At 45.9% G+C, this 16,904-nt stretch overlaps 5 protein-coding genes across 6 annotated transcripts in view; 4 read left to right on the top strand and 1 right to left on the bottom strand.

Moving 5' to 3' along the window:
• LOC107267113 overlaps nucleotides 1-3,415 on the top strand; it is a 16,185-nt gene extending 12,770 nt beyond the window's left edge. Inside the window, exons 5-6 of one of the 2 annotated variants that reach the window (XM_025084310.1) lie at nucleotides 380-653; nucleotides 746-3,415. In XM_025084310.1, coding sequence (XP_024940078.1) covers nucleotides 380-653; nucleotides 746-933 — 462 coding nt within the window. In that variant the 3' untranslated portion in view covers nucleotides 934-3,415. Of the gene's footprint in view, nucleotides 1-370; nucleotides 654-745 lie in introns of both variants that reach the window. The other variant, XM_025084309.1, reaches the window with a different exon arrangement.
• LOC107267121 lies at nucleotides 3,319-6,083 on the bottom strand. The gene is made up of 4 exons (XM_015738399.2): nucleotides 5,322-6,083; nucleotides 4,677-4,907; nucleotides 4,383-4,590; nucleotides 3,319-4,274 (listed from the first exon to the last, which is right to left on the bottom strand). Exons 1-4 carry the CDS (start codon nucleotides 5,389-5,391, stop codon nucleotides 3,758-3,760), a joined length of 1,026 nt encoding a protein of 341 aa, XP_015593885.1. The 5' UTR covers nucleotides 5,392-6,083; the 3' UTR covers nucleotides 3,319-3,757.
• A 1,593-nt stretch (nucleotides 6,084-7,676) lies between these two features.
• LOC107267123 (coiled-coil domain-containing protein 1) lies at nucleotides 7,677-12,060 on the top strand. The gene is made up of 6 exons (XM_015738405.2): nucleotides 7,677-7,857; nucleotides 8,942-9,039; nucleotides 9,193-9,381; nucleotides 9,540-9,629; nucleotides 10,085-10,253; nucleotides 10,337-12,060. The coding sequence occupies exons 2-6, from the start codon at nucleotides 8,964-8,966 to the stop codon at nucleotides 11,595-11,597; spliced, it is 1,785 nt and encodes a 594-aa protein (XP_015593891.1). The 5' UTR covers nucleotides 7,677-7,857; nucleotides 8,942-8,963; the 3' UTR covers nucleotides 11,598-12,060.
• A 245-nt stretch (nucleotides 12,061-12,305) lies between these two features.
• Nucleotides 12,306-13,757, top strand: LOC107267088. Its single transcript, XM_015738333.2, has 3 exons — nucleotides 12,306-12,620; nucleotides 12,755-13,036; nucleotides 13,306-13,757. The coding sequence occupies exons 1-3, from the start codon at nucleotides 12,527-12,529 to the stop codon at nucleotides 13,680-13,682; spliced, it is 753 nt and encodes a 250-aa protein (XP_015593819.1). The 5' UTR covers nucleotides 12,306-12,526; the 3' UTR covers nucleotides 13,683-13,757.
• A 379-nt stretch (nucleotides 13,758-14,136) lies between these two features.
• On the top strand, nucleotides 14,137-15,327 carry LOC107267087 (the record flags this gene model as incomplete). The annotated part of the gene is given in 3 exon segments (XM_015738332.2): nucleotides 14,137-14,790; nucleotides 14,943-15,091; nucleotides 15,170-15,327. Coding segments are annotated over 3 exon segments (716 nt in total), but the record flags the coding sequence as incomplete, so codon positions are not given.
• Nucleotides 15,328-16,904: the final 1,577 nt, after the last annotated feature.

Raw genomic sequence — 16,904 nt, 5'->3', positions numbered from 1 at the left:
CCCATCTCCAGCGGGGCGCCGGTATCTCACCCGGGCTTCTGCCGGTCCATGGAGACGTCTCCGTCGGGTCGTCTCCTCTGCCGGGCAACTCGGTACGTCGAGACCATCTCCCCACGGCAGATTCGAGCACCTCGACCTCAACTAGACAATGACACAATCTTACTAGAGCCTTGACATAACTGTACGAATCAACCCGAGAGCGTAGCTTCTGAGCAGGGTGGCGACCCGAAGGGAACCAGAAATCGAGAACGTTAGCTGTATCGGTAACCGGAGCCGCCTTGGGACCGTGATTCGAAAAATCACGTTACAACGTATACATATGACCTCTGAGATCGTTAAGAATTTTAATCTGAAATTTCATTCCTGTCAGGGTCTCCAGGATGCCGACGAGGGTCTGAATACTGATTCCGAACTGGAGGACATCGACGAGAATACGGAGGGCGAGGAATCACGGTTCTGCACGCTTCCACGTCCCGGAAAAGCCGGCGCTTCCTTCACCATACTCACCGCCAGGTTCATCAAGGGACCTGGACACAAGGGTCTGGGCTTTAGCATCGTAGGCGGCACCGACAGTCCTCGCGGGAACATGGGAATATATGTAAAGACTGTGTTTCCCAACGGACAAGCGGCAGAGCTGGGCACCGTCAAGGAAGGTATATTGGCACAATGAAGATTTTAAGTGAATTTCAGAAAATATACCTAACAAGGATCCGTTTCTCATGCTGGACATCCATCTGTATTTCAGGCGATGAAATTTTGTCTGTAAATTCGAAACCTCTTCATGGCATGACCCACGCCGAAGCCATAGCCGAGTTCAAGTCGGTCAAAGCCGGTGACGTGGTTCTTCATATCGGACGTCGCGTGCCAAAACGGAAACGGGAGTCCCTGACGCTTCCGCCGACAGCTCCTACGTCCCGTCCGACTGTCAAGTGAAATAACAAGTGCGGTGGAGTCCGTCGAGCTTCGCTACAAAATGGGCATCAGTGATGAGAATTCGAAATTGATACCCCATCGACGAAATTTACCATTGACGGTATTAAAGGCATCTTCCATTACCACATTTATTCCATTAGCCACTAAGATTTATATCGAATGAAAATTGATCGTTAGTTAAGTAGAGATTCGAACAAGAGAAATCGATATAAGCGACAACAGAAGCAAAGACAGATACATAACAGATAGATACGAAATTCAGTCGTAAATATACGCATGAAACCAAATGCTCTGGAACTATAAGAAATTTTATAAAATGATTCAGGGAATTTGAATTTTTAGACAAGGACGAAAATAAAAAGGTTCAAGCAATAGCATGACGGGCGCGAATCGCTGTATCAATTAATATACATATACATTCGTAATCTGTATAGTAAGTCGTAAGATATATACATATATATATTCGCATATACTATATACCTATGCATATCTCCTTGATGAGGGACCTAAGAAAGCGATGCTGTCGCGTATCAATCCAAAGCCTCTCGAGCGTTTGATATTATTTTTTTACTCAGAACTTTCTTAGGATTCTCTATCTATATCTTGCACTCACATATCCTACAGCGAGCATCAAAGATAATTAAACGGAATAATTAAACGGAGCAGCAGCAGGGACAAAGAGACAACTAAAGAGGAATACGGGAAAGGAAAGAAATATAAAAGAGCTAGACCAACGCGAGAGATTCACTCCAAAGACGCAGCCCAAAAATATTTTCTACTAACGTACGTTATACAGTAATAGTGAGACTATATAAGGATGAAAAATGTGAAGGAAAGATTAATGGCGAGAAGGTGTAAGGGAAGGCCGCAAAGGCACGGATGAACAAATTTAGTAATATGTTAATGAATAATATATAGTAGTTTTAAAGAGACGAAATGGCAATTGGTATTTTTTAATAAGTTAATGGGAGACCATCATGACGCGGATCTCCGACTCTTTTTCTCTTAGGACAAAAATCTTTGTTTGGCGCATCTAGTCGACTTTTAAGATTTTTCTGGCTTTCCAAAGGCTTTTCTTCGGGGCTTTAACAAAAAGTTATATCGGGAATACACCTAAAAGTATATGTAATATATTTTATTCACGACTGAGCTATAATAGCCACTTTATTCCCTGAAAAGCAGGACTAAAGTAGCATTTTAATCCCGCATATTTGGTTTTCCCGCAAATTTACTTTATTCCCATATTTTGCGGGAATAATGAACTTTATTCCCGCAAAATTTTGAATTTTTTTTTAATTTTGAAAATTTTGAAAATTTTTGAAAATTTTTGAAAGTTTTAAAAAGGTGAAAAATTAAAAAATTTTGAATTTTTTGAATATTTGAAAAAACGTATATTTTCATCATAATGACGGTGGCTGACTTGGTTCCACTTTTCAGGGAATAAAGTGGCTATTATAGCTCAGTCGTGAATAAAGCACTATATGTAACACGAGAGTAAAGTCGGTTATTCCCTCGTGTGATTTACTGCCCTCGCTTCGCTCGGGCAGTACACTCTCACCCACGGGAATAATCAACGACTTTACTCCCTTGTTTCATAATGTACTATTAATATCAATATTTTTTTAAATATATGTATAAATGCGCGAATGACTTAACGCTCAAAGGATTATGGAAGAAAAGGGAGAACGCGACAAAGAACAAGCAACGATAAAAGATGTTTAGTTTACTGCAGTATATTGTCCCATAGTATGTTCCGCTGTCTGGTACGCTACCTTATAGGTAGATATTGTGTTACTCGTCAATGGGATTCACGACTATCTATAGTTCTATACCCGTATCTGCACGCTTTATTGAAATTTCAGGTTCCTTGTTCGAGCGCACCGAAAGAAGAAGAAAGCAAAGAGAAGAGAAAGATCGAAATAACTAATATTAATTGTCCTCCTTGCGATCTTGGAATCTAATTCTTTAATGTTATTCTAGTTATTCTAGTTATGAGATCGAATCAAAACTCGACAAGGAAAAAGGTAGCAACGATAAAAGCTTTCCAATTTTCCGAAAAAAAAAGCAGAACATATCGTATCCGAATAAACTCGCGAGTGTGGAAACGCGAAACAGAGATCAAATACAGAAACAGAAGAATCAAGCCAAACAAAGCTACGGATAGTAATAACAGTAAGAAGTGTGAAAAATGAAAAACGAAAAAGTTCATGTGAAATGCAATACTTTTCTAATTTAAAAGGAAGCGAGCGTACTATTTACAATCGTCGGAAATACATATGAGAATATACATGTACACTAATTTACATATACCACAAATATATATATATATATATAGATATATTTTAGAATTTTTATTGGATGAATAACGTACAGGTACCATATATGTATATATTGAAATGTACACACTTTATTACGAGACGATGAAATATTTTCGTGGTACTTTCCCCGTGAATGTAAAGGCGATAATAAAGTAAAGAACAAATACTACTCGTTACACTGTTGAGATGCACCCGATGCACCCGATGCACTTGTGAAAACGTGCAACTGGAATGATATCGAGAATACACTTAAAAATATTGAATTCAGGGATTCGAAGGGAAAGAAATATTTAAAAAACAAGAGAAAAGGTACAATAAATAATTATTAAAAAGCACATGTATAAGACGTGATATCATTTGGAGGAAAGCAGAGATAAAAGAAAGGGGAAAAATAATTGTCAAAGATATCTTGTGTGTTTGCGCAAAGTGCACTATACGTCCTTAGGACCTGGACCTCGTGCGACATGCACGTATCTCAGCTGACTGTACACATCCTTACACATTCCTCAGACCTCGTTTACGTGCTGACGAATATTGTAGGCACGGCCACCTCTTCGGGATTCCCTGGGGACAATTCCAAGGGCATCCTGTTCTTGCACCCGTCCTTGCGCCTGCTCCTGCGTCCTGGGGGCCGAGGAGGTCAGCGTCTCGACGGGATCCGAGTAAACGAAGTACGTCTGGCCTGCGCCAGGAACTCCGATCTTAGCCGACTCCTTTAGGATGTTGTCCTGGGCGCTGAGCAATTGCTTGAACCTCTCGTCGCTCTTTTCCTGCTGCACTTGGGCCAGCTGTCGACCTGAGCGGGCACCCGAACTCTCGGCTGCTCGACTTGCCGAATGACTCTCCTGCCCTGAATTCTCACCAGTCAGATTTAGTTTGGGATTCAGATTCAGACCCAACCACTGTGAAAACATGGCTATTCCCTGTTCAGCGCTTGCTGAGACGGCGGCTATGAGTTCATCCGTGTTCAGGACTTCCTCCTCCTCGTCAGGCGCTGCAGTCGCATCTGCAGCTTCCTGAATCCTGAACGATCAATTGAATTTTTTAATAATCCATCATCCACTCCTCCTTTCGTCTTCTTCTTCGAAGATGAGAATCTAGATCCTGGAAGATTGAAGCTCCTATACTTACACAGCTGACTCTATCTGTTGGACCGCAGCCTGATGGAACTTGAAGCAGCCAATAGGATAAGTAGCCTGAGCTGCTCCCAAGAGTGCAGGTTCAATGACGAGGCAACCGTCGTTTCCGGAAGCGGCCTGTTCAACGGAAGTGAATCGTGCGCATATTTGCGCCAGATCGGCAAGAAGATTCATGCAGGTGGGTTTGTTGGCTGCGTTTACTGTAATGTCAAAAACTCTCTAATATCTGCACTGTAGCACTGTAGGACTAACGATAAGATAAATGTAACGATCTCACACGCGTTACCTAGTTTTATCGTGGCGTTGTGGACCTCGTTGTCACCATAGCTTAAATTTAAGGACACGTTCTCCTCCTTATACTTGATATTCAAGCAGGCCGGTCCGCCCAGGTCGATGGTCGTCGTTAGATTCAGGTCGACGCAGCAAAGACATCCTGAGGGTTGGCAGAGACACTTCGACTGGGGTTTACTGCTGGATCTGCCCTCGGCCACGGGCAATTCCCAGGAGAGTAAAGTCTCTGAAACGATAATTAAAATAAAAAGAGAAAGAGAGAGAGAGAGAGAGAGACGCAAGAGGTATTCTCCGAAACTGCTGAAACTTTCTTAAAATAAATATTCTACTTGAGCTACTCTCCTCCTTCTGCGTGTAATAAAACTTTGTAATATCAGTCGAGGAATTCGTGCGATTACGCGACGTGATCGAAATCGTCATTAAGAAAAGTCCTGACATTGACAGTCGTCAACTATTACCGACTGGCAATGAGAGACCGTTCAGTCGTCCAATAAATCAGTGTGACGAGGAAAAGGTACATTAAGTTGAGTAGCATCGAAATAATCACATAAGGCTCTCGTTAATTATCTTTTGGCTCTTCTATTCAATAAATTCATAGAAATACAAATAGCGATACTTGAAAAGTTAAGAAGACGCTCACCCAGCAATCCCTCCGATGAAACAGTGACGAGGATGGCGCAGAGGACGACGAGCGCCTTGATAGCCCACATGATAAGACGTATATGTATCCAATTAGTCGTTCGCGATGCGTCGTTCCGGGAAATTAGACTGGCCCTGAATGAAAGGAGACAGGAGGAAGGAACTAAGTAGGTGAGCTGGTGGGCGAGAAGACTGGAAGCAGGAAGTTGGGGAAGAATTAAAGGATAGCGAGGAACGGAAGGAAAGGAAAGAGAGGAGAAGAAGGATAAGGGAAAAAGAAAGAAGAAAAAAGAAAAAAGAAAAAAGAGGAAGATAAGAAAAGGACGAAGAGGCCCTATAACGCGCACGCGCACACGGTTTTTCGGCAGAACTACGTTAGAATCGCCGAGTGTCAAAACGAAAAGTGGATGATGGCCCCGGACGGCGGAGATCCAGCCGGGCAAGGAACAAGCTTAAATCTGGCCAGATGCCCGGCACGCGACGCACATACGCGATCCTCTGTCTCTTGGGTGGAAAGGCGCACTTCCATTGGCCGATTAAACTCGGCGACGATGCCCCATTGGCGGTCCCAGGAGGCGACGGGCAAGGAACCTCATCTGGGTGACCGGGTGACCCCCTTTCCGTGCGCTCAGAACCACAAGGCCCTGTCTCTGCTCTTGGGCCTCGTCGGTGGAGGAAGGGCCTTCCTCCAGAACTGCACAGGAATCCAGCCGATTGCACTTGCCGCTGGAAAGACGTCACTCTAAAGAGCCCAGTTCAATCTCTTATTGAAAATAGTGTCCTTCCCGCTCGGTGGGAAATTCACGGGAGGCAATAGGCAGCGCGCGTCCTACGTAAGACGCGTGCACGTTAGCACCCGCGGTTCACGGGGTAGAGTATTGACAATCTTGCAAATATGCCTCTTTAATTCCACGTTCGGTGCGCAATCGCCCGTCGAGTTTCGCAGGAGATTATCTTGTGACAGAAGTATCTAGGCTATCCATTATATGCTCGCACGTGCACTTATTCTTCTTGGGACTTGAGCTCCTGTAATTCTGATTGACCAGGAAGATGACGAAGCGTGCCAACCATCTTTCTTAGGAAGGCGTCGCTCCTTCTCTAACTCCGACTCGCCCGCGTGGGTGCGACCGGTTGCGACCAATATACCGGAGGAGGCAACGTCGCGACTACCAAGGAATAATGACATAGTGTGTCGCACGCGGCGTCAGACCCACTGGAAAGAAAAAGAAAGGAAAAGAAACTCAAATTTCTAAACTATCGTCCATTGTATTAAAATTTTCCACCATACGATCCTGTTTAGCTTCCTCTAGCATTCACATCCGGTCCTATTCAACTTCCTCCGGAGAATCGACGGATGCGAGGAATAGCCATTTCTCGACTTTAAAACCACAGGAATTTCCAGTAGCCAGACTCAGCCGTGAATTCATGCCGATTGGCTCATTGGGCACCGAGTTTTCTGGGTTCGATGTGACATATCAGTTATTCCAACTTTCGATGAGGATTCATTAATGATCACAATGGATACAGAAAATACAAAAATTCAAGGAAAATACTTGTAACGATTCTAATTGATATTCCGGCCAAATCCGATGAGTGTGTTATACCATAGGGTTACGTAAAAACTCGTTGAACGATTTGACCCAGATTCAAAAGTGTCCTTATTTTTTTCCTTTCTTTTTCTTGAGTGGCCTTCGACAATTTAGTGCCTTTAACGTTCATCGACTCATCTCCGAGACGACCTACGAAATTTCTTCTGGCGATGCACTCTTCTGGCGAGTATCCCTAAGCGACTTCCTGGTGGACGTGGGCGTAGCGCTGGGAAAGTGTTGACCAAGGTAAACCACTCCTGGAAGCTACTTTCTTTGACCCACTAAGCGGAGAAAGGCCACCTTTTTTATTGACCACCAAAATACGACATTGACTCGGGTTTATTTATAATTCTACTTGGAATCTTTCGCAGAGACGCAATTACGTGTCCCGGAAATGGCAAAGTTCTCGCAGCATCCTTTGGCGATTCAGAGTCCCTTCAAAGTCGTCCTCGCGTCCACGCCGGCAGCTATACTGGCAGCTGGACTGGAATTGGCACCAGGGAGACGCGTTTGGCGTCTCGTTTGGCACATTCGACCAGGAACAATTGCACCTGGGTCTATGACGGATCTATGACACAAGTGCAGTCGAACGGGTCATCCTGCCCAAGCGAAGGCTCTCGGTAGGTGGATCTCTTAGAGTGCAGTTAATGCATCCTCACGGGCCGGATCCAGGTTGGGAGGCATTAGAATTCTTAATAATTCGAAGGGAGGTGAGGGAGAGGTGCGAGGTAGTGGTGGCTCGACCGACTTCGAAGGCATGCTTGGAGGGAGTAAGGCCGCATCTTCAGTTGGACATTGGCCTCCGTGAGATTAACAGTCGAAAAGAGAGTCAATTGGTGATAAATAGGAAGTGCCGGATCCTCTTGTCTTAATCAGGAAACCGGGATCACCGCGGTGCTGAGAGTAGCTGCCTTCGAATCAGTCTCAGGCAGAAACCAAGCGCGCGAGGTAAGTCACGTATTTTTAAGTAACTGAATCCAGTCGCGGGATACTTTCGTAAGGAAGAGAAGAAACGAAGCCAAGGCAGAATTGCCCTTTTGCTCTCCGTCTCTATAGCCGACGGTTCCGCGACTCGAGACTCCTTTGATCTTCGAAGACGTTGGCGGCTACATTAGAGAGAGGGCTCTAACGAGCAAGACCTTGTTAGTACGTTAAAGAGCGAGAAAGCATTTTTGCCTGACTTCGTGGCAAAGAGTCGCAGGTAGTTGCTCAGAATTCAGAAATGGCTAGGTCGGGTTAACAGTAGTGTAGTCCCGGTCTATCAGACTGATCAATTGTCATTTGACGCGTGCCAATGCGTCCACAGTCCTACTTGACCATGTTAAGCAAGCGCTACCGTAAGTGATGATGGTGTGCACCAGAAGTGCAAAGGGGGGGAAGCGGCCGGCGGGGAGGTGGCGCGCGGGAGTGCTTCCTTCATTATCCTAGCAAGTGACCGAGCGGACATGCACGACCATTGCCCATTCCGGCCAGTCTTTGACCGTGACCGTGATGTAGGTCAACCGGTCACGCCCGGCAGGTTTCAGCCACGGAACTTGTACGCGTTGCCCTGAAAATACTTGGCCCAGCTAACGAAAATAATCTACAACTTGAAGAACAAATGAAAAGGATTTTATTTGAAAAGAAAATGACCAGCTAGGAACCAATGGGGAACGTTGCGTTCATAATGCCGTTCATACGCAGTATGAGCTTCTAAAGTAGATGCTTCGTTCTGTTAAAAAATATGTAAAAAATACGTGACACGTGTAAGAAGTTGTTAAACTATTGTATTTCCAAAGAATAATTTCCAGGGAATATTTGCATGTATAGATTTATGGTCAGTCACGTCCAGTTCCACTGAGCCAGCATCAGCTACACTCGGCTATAACGCAATGCTGTTCGAACGCGTCTCTCGTCTCCCGTTCAATTCATTTACTCTTCTATTTGGTGTTATCGACTGCACCTGCTCGTCAAACACACGTGCACGCGCAGCACGTCGCACATGACTGCGAATAATCTGTAGTTACTTGTTTGCATTTTGTTCGATCAACAGGCGTCAGAAGAAAACAAGAAGAATGCGGTTGTCCACGGTTTTCGAGCTGCTGCTTATCTTCCTGCTGATAGCGTTTGCCGCCTATGCCAGAGTAATAGGTGAGCCCGACGTTTATCATTGAAACCTTGTCCAATAGCTTGGCAAGTACGTGCAAACGATGGGATCTCCGACAAAGCGCGAGAGATGGATTTGCAAGTTAACGATGGCTCCATTCTATTTTTCAAATCTTTTTTTCTTCTTTCTTCTTGCAGGCCGCGATGAGGCCACACTGCGACGTGCCGTTAGAGCGATTAATACTACAAAGGAGAGCAACCTGGGCGTTACAACGATATCCTTGAAACAAGCGACGGACAACGTTAACAAGTATTGCACCTGCAACGAGAACATTTGCAACTGCTGTCGCGACTTCAATGTCCCGTTGGTGCAACTCAAAGGACCCGGTAATTCTCGAAAGCCTCTAGATTCCATTACTTGTATTTGGTATAGGTGACCAAAGTTATGAATAGCTGTGCAGCCTGGCTGCTGCGTGAGCCCCGTGCCACTTGCTATTCCGCTCCCAGGTTCCTGCACTCTTTCACGCGCTCCTTCCTGCTTTCAGGCTGTGCATCCTTGCAGTATCTTCAGGGTGACAACCTAGCCGTACAAATAAGCTTTGGCGACAACATATTGACGAGTAGCGTAGTCAGCGGTAAGTAGATGTTTGTCAATTACGGCGATGTCCCGATTACGAGTAATTATTAGGGCCAACGCGAGGGAGTGCGAAATATCGAGATTTTCACCAAGAAATGGCGTCTCTCCTGACGAGATCGTGGCCTCGGGCACCGCATACATACATAAACACGCTGCTAAATCTCTGACATAATATGTGAGTCTACCACGTCGCTCCATAGAAATATCCGTTGTTTACCGTTAAATAGAGACCGACGGCCGGCCGCCGTTTCACAGGAACAGGAGATCGATGCAACAGACGAGCGACGCACAGTTGGAAAAATACGACGGATGACGATAATTACGCAGATTCCATCTCTCAAGCATATATTCTCTATAGCAGGAAGCAGCTTTCACCCTTTGTGTTTTATCTGGGTGATGTTGCGTCACAATGGATATTCCTTTACCTTTTTTCTCTGTCTTTCTCGTTGGCAGGAAAGAGTCCGAAACCCGTGTGCGTTCCCCTACCCGGTGGATTTTCAAAATTCTGCGGCAGGATCTATTCAATACAGAGAGAAGCCAATAAGCACTTCAAGGCCTGTCTTGGACTGGAGTTGCAGTCATCGACTGAAGTTGAGGCGAGCTTGCGCGTCAGCTGTTTCAGGTGAATATGGCTTTTCATGTAAATAGATATAATTATGATTCATGTCACGCAGAATATGCAGTTGTCGAAATTTTTACCTTCAGATTCGGACCGGATGGCCTCAAACTGAGACCAGCCGAGCCACTTCCGGTAGTGGAATCAGACGCTAGCTCGGACGACGACGACGATGACGACGATATTTTCGGTCTGGGAGGCGATGACGACGACGACGACGACGACGACGATGACGACGACGACGAGGACACGGAAGAGGAACCAGCCGAAGCCAATGCCGTACCAAGTTCATCGTCCAATAACGAATCTGAGGACGATGACGATGATGACGACGTTCTTGGGCTTGGGGCACTCTTCGACATCTTCTCCGGGGAAGACGATACCACCACAAAGAGACCAAAAGTTACGACACCGCTACCAATCCCGCAATTCACGATACCCATTATAAGTAAGCCTACCTCCGAGGACACTGCTGAACCGGAAAACGCCCCAAAACCCGAAAACACATCCGAGGATGTCGAAATGGCGACAGACGGTGAGCAGTTGAATACAGAAGCGGTGCAGGAGATTACGCATGCCGTCGCGCAGATGAACACGGAGAGTACCGCCGGAGCGACGGATATGCCCGAAAAGGATAACGATGTTGGCGGCTCGAGTAACCAGGAAGTTGTCGTGGAACCACCAAAAGTATCCTCGACTCCTCTGAAAAAGGTTACTGGATACAAGAAAAAACCAGCCAGTGCGAACACCATAAAGGATTACATTAAAGTGAAGCCCCTAGCGAAACCTATCAAGCCTGATCCAGTGAAAAATGATCAACAGGCTAGTCAAGAGGAGGAGGAGGAGAATCAGGGAGAAGAGGATGAAGATGACGAGGATGATATTCTCGGAGCTGCTGATCTGGATGACGATGACGACGATGAGGACGAAAAGGAGGAAGTTGAGACGGATGACGGGGAGGAGGAGCAAGATGATGATGACAATGACGATGACGACGACGACGACGACGATGAGAAAGAAGAAGAAGAAGGGGAGAAAGAGGAGGAAGACAATCAGAAGATCCAAGACAACAATAAAGATAAGATCACTGACGAGGTGGACGAAGATGAAAAAAACGAGGAACTTGATGTTGACGTAGACGACGACGATGACGACGACGAGGAAGAGGATGCGCTTTTGGCTGCCCTGGCTCAGGATGACAAAGACGAAGGGAAAAAAGACAAAATCCAGGAGAACGAGGCGGAGAATCCGGAAGAGGATGATGCTGACTATGGATTCGGATTGGCCGAGTTCCTTGCCAGGAAGAGGTCATCCAAAAGTGGACGACAAAGTCGTGTCATGAGATTTTAGTGTTCCCCGTCTTACTTATCCTGATTCCTTAGGCATCGTCCCTATTGCTCCCAAGGAATCTGAAGAAACTTTGTGCGTTGGACATCGTGCAAGGATTGAACCTTTGCTCGCGAAGCAGGTCGTTGATCAAGGACTGAGAAATATCGTTGGCATCAAAGGTGCGAGTAAAAACGGGGTTAAGGAGGGAGGAGATGATGGTCCAACGTATAAAGGATAAGCGTCGTAGGAAGGAAATGGAACTCGACCGGAACTGAATCCCAAATGACGATACGCAAAATGAAATGAGATGAGGACGGAAGAAGGAGAAGCAATTCGAGATGACTCTCAGCCATACGAAGAGAAGACGAAGAAGAATTTAGCATAATCTGCTTAGGCTACTTAAACTTATGTTAGCCAGCGGTACGCGCCTTATTTATATAATTTATTGTCTCTGTAGTAGTTATAAATAAATGATGACATGGTATGCAGGCTCGGAATCGTACACGTAGAATGTAACGGTACTAGGTACCAGGACACTTCTATACCGGTGCGCGGCTACACGTGCATTCTGGTTAAATGTTCATCTGGTTAAATGAGAATGCAAAAATTGCATTCTGAGGCAATCCTATTCGCAATGTGCATGCGGGCAGGATAAATAATTATACTTTATTGGAATTCCGATGATTGAAGTAGCGGGATGCGCGGGCGCGCTTCGCTATTTCCGTTGTGAAGTCGTGCCGAATTTAATGAGACTCGACTTTCTAGGGAAAGCTAATGCATAATCAATTATCCTCTCCCGAGCGAAACTGTTTCATCCTGAAATTCCTCTTTTGCACGTACCGCAGTCCTCCCACTTAGCAGAGCCTAAGAGCCCAAGCCTGCCTCTTTGCTTTTCGTGCGTCTCACTTTCGAGTTGTAAATCGAAGCGGAGAGTTCCTTTTTTCGACAGGATGTCCAGAAGTCCGAGGATCCCAGCCTCCCTGGCGTTCGTTATCTCGTTAATTATCAAACAGGCCTGCCAGTCGATGGTTGTCAGCGCTAACGGTGAGTGACAAGATGCGATTAGCATCAATGAACTCTAATGCGACAGTGAAATTATTAGCCCGTTAACCCGTTACGGGCGCCGATTCTCCGTGCAGGTTCGCGCTCCGAGTGATCCTAATTATTTTGAACCTCAGTCATAGACATCTTCAAGGCGGCCTACTATGACCCCAAGAGCGGCGTGGCTTTCCAGGGCCAGCTGGAGGACGCGGGGAGACTTCCGTTCACGAGGATTGGCTTCGGAGGACTTCCTTGCGCTTGTCAAGATCTCAGCTGTGGATGCTGCGTTGGGATAAACATAACTACGATTAAATTCGATCGGAGAGCCTGTACGAACTTCACCTATGACCCCGACGAATTCTCGATAAGAATGGACGTGACCATGAACGAGAAGCAGATCTTCAGCAACGGGATATCCGGTTGGTTGATGCCGTAGCTGCATTGATAATTAATCGAGTGGCCGATGAATAAAGCAGTTAACGCGAGAGTCGGAATTAACGTAATTGAGCCACGCGGATTGGCCCGTATAATAGAGTAGAGTAAAATAGGGGCGAGGAGTGGAGAGGTGAGGGGAGCGCACGTTCCCCGGGATACTGGCGTTTAATAAACAAAGCTCGCGATTGATACGGTGCAACACAGCTAAATCGATGGTAACAATATGCTTGTTGCATTCTCCATTCTTTTTTAGCTAAAAATCCACCGCCCCTCTGCATGCCCCTTCCGTACGTCCCGGCTATTGATTTCTGCATCAGATTCTACGACGTATTTACACCAGGAAACAATTTACACGCCTGCGTGGATTTCGAAACCCGGATCGTCCAGTCGCCAGTTTTGATTTTCCATTTTGATTGCGTAAAAATGGGCTACGATGGGCTTGCCTGGATTAAGCCGGAAGGAAGTATTGCGGCCATTCAGAAGCCGGGCATTGCTGGCGTCTCCGCGGAACCGGAAGTCTACGACGAGGTTCACTTTGAACAGCAGGATCCGGAAGCGCTACTACTTGCCAACAAAACGACGACCCTAAGTCCCGAGGATGAGGACAAGATCGGCCAGCTGAAACTCTAGTGTACATCACTTTTTTATTCATGCTTTAATACCTTATTGTCGTGCTGTCTTACATTAAAATCACATTTTTCTTCACTCCGGCATCACCGGCAGGCTTTACTGCTTTTTTTTATTTCCCATTTTTTTAGCCGCGAGCGCCGTACGCCTGTTGGCATTTCCTACGGAAAAAAGGATATTCTTTATTATGTGTGTCCTCCACTATTTTTCCTCTGCGATCCGCTCAAACCTCGCCCGAAGCTCTAAAGTCAATAATCAAGAGACATTCATGACATTGTGCTGAAAACGAAGCAAGTTTTAAAGCTTGCCTAGGTAAATGGGAGGGAGAGAGAGAGAGAGAGAGAGAGAGAGAGAGAGAGAGAGCGACGGGGCGGCGGAGGGGGGCAGAATGTAAAGAGGAAGAGGGAGAAAGCAAGAAAGTCCTCGTGAGATTCGTGGTCTTGACAGCGATATGAATTTACACGAGCACATTAATCCAAGAGTCCACCGGAGCCAGGAATTTCACTGAGAACGAGGCCAATCGGTATCCGTTATTCGAGTCTAGAGTCCAGAGTCCAGAGTCCAGAGTGCGTCTTGACTGGCATGTCAGCGGCCCGGTGTGCCGGCGGTGTAGTGCGGCAAGGATAAGGACGCCGAGGATGGTCTAGCTAGGAGGAAGAATAATCGGTACTTGAATCTCGAATCTCGAGATAATCGGACGATATGGAACTGACCGTCGGCGGAATAATATCTTTTGTGCACGTGGCGCTGATCCTTTTCTCTATTAACGCCGCGGAACGCGTAATGGGCGAGAACTCGAAATTTCTCGGGAATGAATTGATTCAGGTTCGTAAGGATTCTCGCGCTAATCAGGATCTATCTCAGCTGGAAGGCCTCTCGAAAATCCTTAAACAGGCTAGTGGAAACTCGAGCGCAGGAGGCACTCAGGTCACGGCCACTCGTCAAGGACCTTGCCAGTGCGCGTCTGGTGTTTGCGGATGCTGCTCCAGGATATTACTGAATACCCTGAATCAAAAAGCGTGCGTTAATATTACATATGATCCTGACGAGTTTAGCTTCACGGCTAATATTCTTATGAACGACAGAATCCTATATACGAGAACGGTATCCGGTGAGTTTATTTGATTCCTACTCCTCTCGCTCTCCTACTCTCCTCTTTTTTCTTTCTTGCTGCGCTTCTCTCTATATTAGCTCTTTGACGTCGAATTTCCGCTAGTGACCTCTGACGCGTTACCAGCATCCTTCTCGTTTAATTTTACCCAGGAAAGAATCCCAGACCGTTCTGCGTCCCGGTTCCCAGGATTCCAATAGTACGAGCTTGCGTCCGACTCTATAACGTGTATTTTCAAGGACGCAATGTCCACGCATGCGTCAATATGGAAGGCAAATTCCGAGATACAACTGTTTTTAAGGTTGCACATTTCTCTTTGAACACGATAATCAGCCGCCCATCGTTATTCCGCTTTCTTCATCCCTTTTATACTTTTTAGATTGGACTCGACTGCATCAGACTGGGTGCCAATGGGGTGGCAGTTGTCAAACCGGAGGACGGCGGTGGACTCGGACAGATTCAATTTCTCCCGGGCGACGACGATGATAACGACGACTATGATGAAGAGGACGATGACGACGACGATGACGACGACGACGACGACGACGACGACGATGACATTCTTGATTTTTAAATGCATATCCATGCATATCCAATTGTCATCGGACAATGAGATGTCTCAAACACGATGTGTGGTGGTTATTGAACTTGAAGACAAGAATGGACCAGCAGCATGACTTTGAGCTATGGAGGGTGATAACTAATTCTGCTCAAAATGCCAGATAATCCCGTCCGACCTTACGATATAAATATCTTATAACGCAATATATCGAAAGCGTGGCAACTGTATTTACTCATCTCCCACGACCTGCCGAGGCCTCGATAAGCGCAGTTGCGTGTGCAGTCTCGGCTCGTTATCAAATATTTATTTATTGAATACATGTACCAAACACAAAAGTATGTATCGTATTTTATAATAAAGTGAACGTTTCACAGTATATATATTTTTTTCTATAGAAAGGTGAAAATCCTTCGTTACATGTTTTCATCGTCATTCTTTTCTTTTTTATTCTCTGCTGCCAATCGCATGGACCACTAGCACTACGAGGACGTTCTCCAGACCGATGTAAGAGTTTACATCATATATCTTCAATCTCGAAGACCAAGTTGTCAATGAACTCCAGCATGACGAACCATCTCCAGATCCTCTCAAAGCCACTAATGCATTCGCCCACGAGTCCAAGAACGTCTTGTCCAGTGATCAACAGGTTCTCCAGATGCCTCATCTCGTAGGAGATCATTTCGCCGCGCGCGTTTCTTGCACTAAACGACACAGGTCTATCTCATCGGCTCATGACACTAATAACAAGTGATCTGCGACCCATAAGCCTCACTCCTGAGCTAAACTGAATTTGATAAGGCTTATCTGTTAGTTCGAATTTTACGTCAAACGCAGAGCTTTGCGCTTGCAATAGAACCGAGCGGGTAGCACATCCTACATTTTGTATAGATATACCTAGGCAAGCGCTGGAAAGCCACGTCGAAAATCAATCTTTTTGTTTATTGAGAGTCTCTCGTTCCCCTCTTTTGCCCCTCCCTCCACTCTCCCTCTCTCTTGCTAGGATGAAACCAGGTATTTTTCCAATATTAAATATCCGTCTACAATGCCGTGTAATTCGTGCATTTCAATAATAACCGGATACCAGGAACTGTTGTATCAAAACTAATATGTGCATCAATCTCGCCCACGATATCCAGGAACTCGCGTTCGTCGTTGCGTTCTTTGAGGGTATGCGAAGTAAAAACTCAAACGAAAAAAAAAGGAAGCAAAAAAATTCTTCCTGCACGGGCAAACTTGACCAGGACCTTGTGCCACTATCTGGCTCTGCTAATACCGCATGTTTCCAGCAATGCATTTAATTTCGCTTGGTTCCCATAGAGACCTGCTGCTACGCTCGGGTTGCTGGTCCCGCCAATCTGAATAACATTATACGGTGACCGCCAACTATGCTGGCGCCTTTTAAAAATACTCTGCACCCAATAGCGCAGTATAATGAGGAATCACCGCGCGTTATTAGCTTGGTAACGCGGATGCGACGAATATTATGGCAAACGACAACACGATCGTAGTGTGCACGCACGCTCTGCCGGTTAATTTCAAAACCGCCCCCCCC

The sequence above is a fragment of the Cephus cinctus genome, unplaced genomic scaffold, assembly GCF_000341935.2.
Source record: "Cephus cinctus unplaced genomic scaffold, Ccin1 Ccin1_scaffold0342, whole genome shotgun sequence".
NCBI lineage: Eukaryota > Metazoa > Arthropoda > Insecta > Hymenoptera > Cephidae > Cephus > Cephus cinctus.
The sequence above is the reverse complement of the archived record's forward strand: the minus strand, read 5'-3'. Positions and strand labels throughout refer to the sequence as shown.

Bases quoted from the DNA above. Each gene is read 5' to 3' on its own strand.
- LOC107267088 (XM_015738333.2), top strand. From the start codon at position 12,527: ATGTCCAGAAGTCCGAGGATCCCAGCCTCCCTGGCGTTCGTTATCTCG. The intron at 12,621-12,754 runs GTGAGTGACAAG...TTTGAACCTCAG, and splicing joins GATGGTTGTCAGCGCTAACG to TCATAGACATCTTCAAGGCG. The intron at 13,037-13,305 runs GTTGGTTGATGC...ATTCTTTTTTAG, and splicing joins CTTCAGCAACGGGATATCCG to CTAAAAATCCACCGCCCCTC.
- LOC107267121 (XM_015738399.2), bottom strand. From the start codon at position 5,391: ATGTGGGCTATCAAGGCGCTCGTCGTCCTCTGCGCCATCCTCGTCACT. The intron at 4,591-4,676 runs GTAACGCGTGTG...TTGACATTACAG, and splicing joins CAACGCCACGATAAAACTAG to TAAACGCAGCCAACAAACCC. The intron at 4,275-4,382 runs GTAAGTATAGGA...TTGATCGTTCAG, and splicing joins CAACAGATAGAGTCAGCTGT to GATTCAGGAAGCTGCAGATG.
- LOC107267123 (XM_015738405.2), top strand. From the start codon at position 8,964: ATGCGGTTGTCCACGGTTTTCGAGCTGCTGCTTATCTTCCTGCTGATA. The intron at 9,382-9,539 runs GTAATTCTCGAA...TCCTGCTTTCAG, and splicing joins GGTGCAACTCAAAGGACCCG to GCTGTGCATCCTTGCAGTAT. The intron at 10,254-10,336 runs GTGAATATGGCT...TTTTACCTTCAG, and splicing joins TTGCGCGTCAGCTGTTTCAG to ATTCGGACCGGATGGCCTCA.